Raw genomic sequence first — 4,304 nt, 5'->3', positions numbered from 1 at the left:
GTAGGGAAAAACTCAAGAATTCTCATTTAGACTGCCAGATAACAATTCAGTGCCAGAGTAAAAACAAGAAAAAATATCCCAAAAAAGCCTCACAAACCTAGACAGACTGACTTAATGAGGAAAGCAGCAAAAAAAAAAAAAAAAAAAAAAAAAAAAAGTGTTATATTCCGTTTCCATTATTCCTATATTCACTGATAAAGGGATGGCATAGTTATAACTGAAGGTGCAAGCTTGTCCAGAAGAACCACATAAGTAGTTACATGAACACAGTATGCACATGTCAAACAAGGAGCCCAGAAAAAAACATGGCATGAAGTTATCTACTGGGACTTTTAAAAATGGCATGAGTCATGATTAAAAAAATCTTCTGAAATGATTTAAAGGCATAGTGGATGTGGCAGGTCATTTAAAGAACATGGACAAGTCAAAGCATTTAAAGAGGAAAAGCTTCCCTGTAAAAACCTTTATTGCCCTTGGAGTGCAAGGAGGGAAGGACAGAACACAAGCACTCACAAGAAGAGTGGAAGAGTATGAGTCTATGGAAACTTCTCAGGGGATAGCCATTTTGTGGGATGCCTCAGCTGGAGGCTTTCATAAGGCAAGAAGACTCAAAGCACCCAACTTCATAGGATGTGCTCATCTACAGGAAGTCCACCGATTCTCTGCTACACAACTTCAGACTCACAGCTTCTTTTGCCCATGCCCTATCATCCTTAGCACAGACTCTAGCAGCTGAGACATTGCTTAGTACTGTTGATTGATGGCCCTCAGTGATAGAAGTAGGGTACAGAGAAGGAAGAGGAAGAAGGGGTATAAGTGAACATCAGTACTTTACACATCATGGCTGCCAACACAAGTGGGAAAAAAAACAACCCCCTCAAAAAAAGCCAACCAAAAACAACCACACTACTGGAAGAGGCAGTACGTTAGTTCAACCTGGTTCCCCAGAGTTTGTATAGATCAGGTGCTTCAGCAGGGCTTCTTGGGACTTATAGCTGGTTGAATCCATTTTAGATTAGATGAAAAGCACCCAAAATGGCCCCCTAAAGTGCTTGATCTATACAGGTGTTGGGCAAGCCAAGTCAAATGAACAATGCCTCACCTGGGTATGCACTGGGCCTGGCAGTTTAAAGTAAAGCACCTTTTTCGGTTTTTACATCTGTAAGCAGCCCCTGTGACTACCCAAGTCAAAGGAGATGGAGACGTTCCCGACTGCACCGAGACATTGCAGTCAGTGTACAGTGTATCCTCGTATCCTTAGCATACATTATTGGTGGGGGGGAGGAGGAAGGAAATAGAACGAATCAGGATTTTATCTTGGTCCTTTAGGAGGCTATATGGCTTTGTTCATTCCCCACTGGCATTAAGTGTTCAGTTAATATACCAGTCAAAAACACAAAGAAGCACCAGGTATAGTTAAAACCCAGCAGATATGCAAGGAGAGGGGATATAGTTTAAGTTAGATCTCAACTGTGCTTCTCTGGTCACTTTCAACCTGTCAATTAATTCAGTGATTCTATGCCATGAATGAAATCAAGCTTCTTTTACCAGTACTGTAAGCGACTCAAGTAGCTCCTTCTTAGGGCAGGTGTCCATGAACTGCTGTTCGAGAGGTCCTGTAAGACCACAGCAATTTAGCTGCAGAAAAACAGAAGAGTTAAAAATCAAAAATAAAGAAGTTCAAAAGCCTTTTTTTTTTTTTCCCAAAGGAAAATAAAAAGTTACATTATGCCATATTCCTAGGAGAGCTTTGCAAGTTTTAGTTTAGTTCAAACAATTTAACTAGCAAAGCTTGGGGTGGGGAGAAAGCATTCTTTGACCAGTGTAAAAATAAGTAATTCTATTAATTTGGAATGCTGCAAGTATGGCAGTAGCTTTCACCAGTTTGCCATTACCTATATACAGATATTGCAGAGTATGCAAATCAACAGTAGAAGAGCAAGTTTTCTAGATGGTCTAAACTTCTCACTCATTGCCTTTCAAAAGAGTTGTTTCTCCCATTGTAAGATGGAAGAGATGCATTTTCTGAAGTCACTGATGTTTAAAAACTGTATAGGATACAAATTCTGTTATGGCTATTCAATAGTTGGAGATCCCTACCCAATTTATCCAAGTTCACATTTGCAAAGAGATGGCATCTAGTTTGCTCATGTTGTTCAGTTAGACCTATAGCACTGCAAAACATTCTAAGCTGAACCATGCAGTGGCTCAAAACTAAAATGAATCAAGTACAAAGCTTCTGCTGAAAGCTATTATCAGCCACTCAGTTTCCTCCCCCCACTCCAGTCTTTGCACAGTTCTCATTGTAGAGAAAGGCACATGAAACATTAAGTACCCAAGCCTTTACTTGAAGAGTTCCTTACATGTTCACTGACTCTTAATTAAACACCCCCCCCCATCGTCTTGGGCCAAAAACCAAAACATACGAGAAACTTCAAGCTCCTGCTCCGAAAGGAGTTCCCAGAAACTTGAAAGCAAGGATTGCAGAGAAGACACCCTTCTCAACTTCAAGTATATAGTTGAGTCTGCCAGAAGTAGTATTAGAACAGTTCAAAAGGATTTCCTTCTTGAACTGCAGCTTGAATGAGGCTGCCCAAGCTGAAGGTTCATTGTATTAATTACTACCCAACTTCTTACAAAAGAGAAGTATGGGCACTTACTGCATGCTGAAGGGCTCTCAAGGTTTCTCTAGCAGCTGGCTGACTCCTCTTCTGGTAGGTAGCAGTATAAAAGTCTTTGACTTCCTGAATAACCTACAAAAGTGAGAGTTTAACTAGTCAGAACAGAATGATATAGTACAGTAACTTTCCTTGGAGATGGTAGTAAGCAACCCTGTTTTCTAGCCTGAAACACTCCATTTAAGAAGTAACTCACCACTCTCCCCTTCCACCATAAGCATCAGCACTGGCCTAAGACAGGCATCTATAAAATGCCTTAAGAGAATGGCAAGTAAAATGAGGGGACGTGTGTTGCAGTGAAAGGCTATAATAAGACTGGAATAGAACCAGTCCTGAGCTATGAATATGCGAGTACTGTTTGAGATCTCCCTCTGCTCTAAAACTTAGACTCCCTTACCTCATTAGAAGGTTTTTAATGAAGGCAAAAGCTCAAATTTTGTGCACTTGAGGCAAAGGCACAATCTTTACTTGTGCAGTAGACAGATTCTACCCCACTCCCTGCTGCCCTGCCCACAAAAAAAGAAGCCTGTCTGGCTCCACTTGTGAGGCCTAGATAAATCCCTGCATTGAGCTCAGTTCCTGTAAACATGCAGCTTTTCAGCTTTATGCATTTGAGTTGTCCGACTATCTACAGGGCTACTCACATGCATAAGCACTTTATTATTTGCAGGATATAGGTAAAGGGGGGGGAGGGGGGGGACATAACTCAAGTCAAGGAACACATATCACCATAAATTTTCCTAAACTAGTAGTCATTTTTGCTTATTTTTCCCCTAGGTGTCTGCAAAGTTTAGAAAGCCCATACACAGCAAAGTGTGTTCATGTTAGGTTAAGTTGCTTTAGGATATAGACAGATGTAAGATTTGAAATGGAGCATTTCATCCACTGACAGATATACAGCTCCTGCTGGGCCCCTCTCCTCCCCACCTCCTGCCACAGTGTTTAAAAAAAAAAAAAGTTTACAGCAGTGCTCTGGGCCACGATACAGGGTTGCTCAGCCCAAAGGGGTGGATCATCTCCCCCTCCTACTGTCACAAGTGACTGGTGGGAGGAAGGGGGGGGGGGGGGGGGGGGGCCGTGACCGGGGGAGCGAAGAGCCCCGTCGGCCAGTGTGGCACAGAGCAAATAAGCATTCCCAACCCCAATATACCCTTTGGCTCTAGTTGTGCCTCCCAGCCTGCCACAAAGCCATAATCTCCCACCCCCTAGCCTTTTAACCCCTGGGCACAGCCTCTAGCCCCTAGCTGCTTAGCTACAGCCCTGTTTTGTCCGTCTTCAGCCCCAGCTGGCACACCTACCTCAGTCCCACCTCATGACATGCCATGGCATGTTCCCTTACCATGCCCATTAGATGCTGGCATACCTTAGGCCCTGGTTTACGCCCTGGTCCACCAGGCCTTGCCCCTGCTCTTCCTTCTAACCTTGGACATCCTGCAGTAATGTGGAGGAATGTGCCAGGAAGGGGAATGCTGCATTGTAGGATGTCTAGAGTAGTGGTTCTCAACCACTTTTGTACCAGGACTCATTTGTAAAACATGGATGGCCACTACCAACCTAGTGCCCCTCGCTCCTGACCTGCTACACCCCCCTCCAGCCCCAGAGTGTGTGGGGCAGGGAGTTGGGGGG

The 4,304-nt window shown here is 43.6% G+C and overlaps 1 protein-coding gene across 2 annotated transcripts in view; it reads right to left on the bottom strand.

Annotated features, from left to right (window-relative positions):
- CD9 (CD9 molecule) overlaps nucleotides 1-4,304 on the bottom strand; it is a 39,084-nt gene that overhangs the window by 4,213 nt on the left and 30,567 nt on the right. For both annotated transcript variants that reach the window (XM_006028764.2, XM_006028765.2), the window contains 2 exons: nucleotides 2,661-2,753; nucleotides 1,549-1,638 (listed from right to left, as the gene is read on the bottom strand). In XM_006028764.2, the coding sequence (XP_006028826.1) occupies nucleotides 1,549-1,638; nucleotides 2,661-2,753 (183 nt within the window). The remainder of the gene's footprint in view (nucleotides 1-1,548; nucleotides 1,639-2,660; nucleotides 2,754-4,304) is intronic.

The sequence above is a fragment of the Alligator sinensis genome, unplaced genomic scaffold (genome assembly GCF_000455745.1).
Source record: "Alligator sinensis unplaced genomic scaffold, ASM45574v1 scaffold35_1, whole genome shotgun sequence".
Taxonomy (NCBI): Eukaryota; Metazoa; Chordata; order Crocodylia; family Alligatoridae; genus Alligator; species Alligator sinensis.
This window is presented reverse-complemented; position numbering and strand designations above follow the sequence as displayed.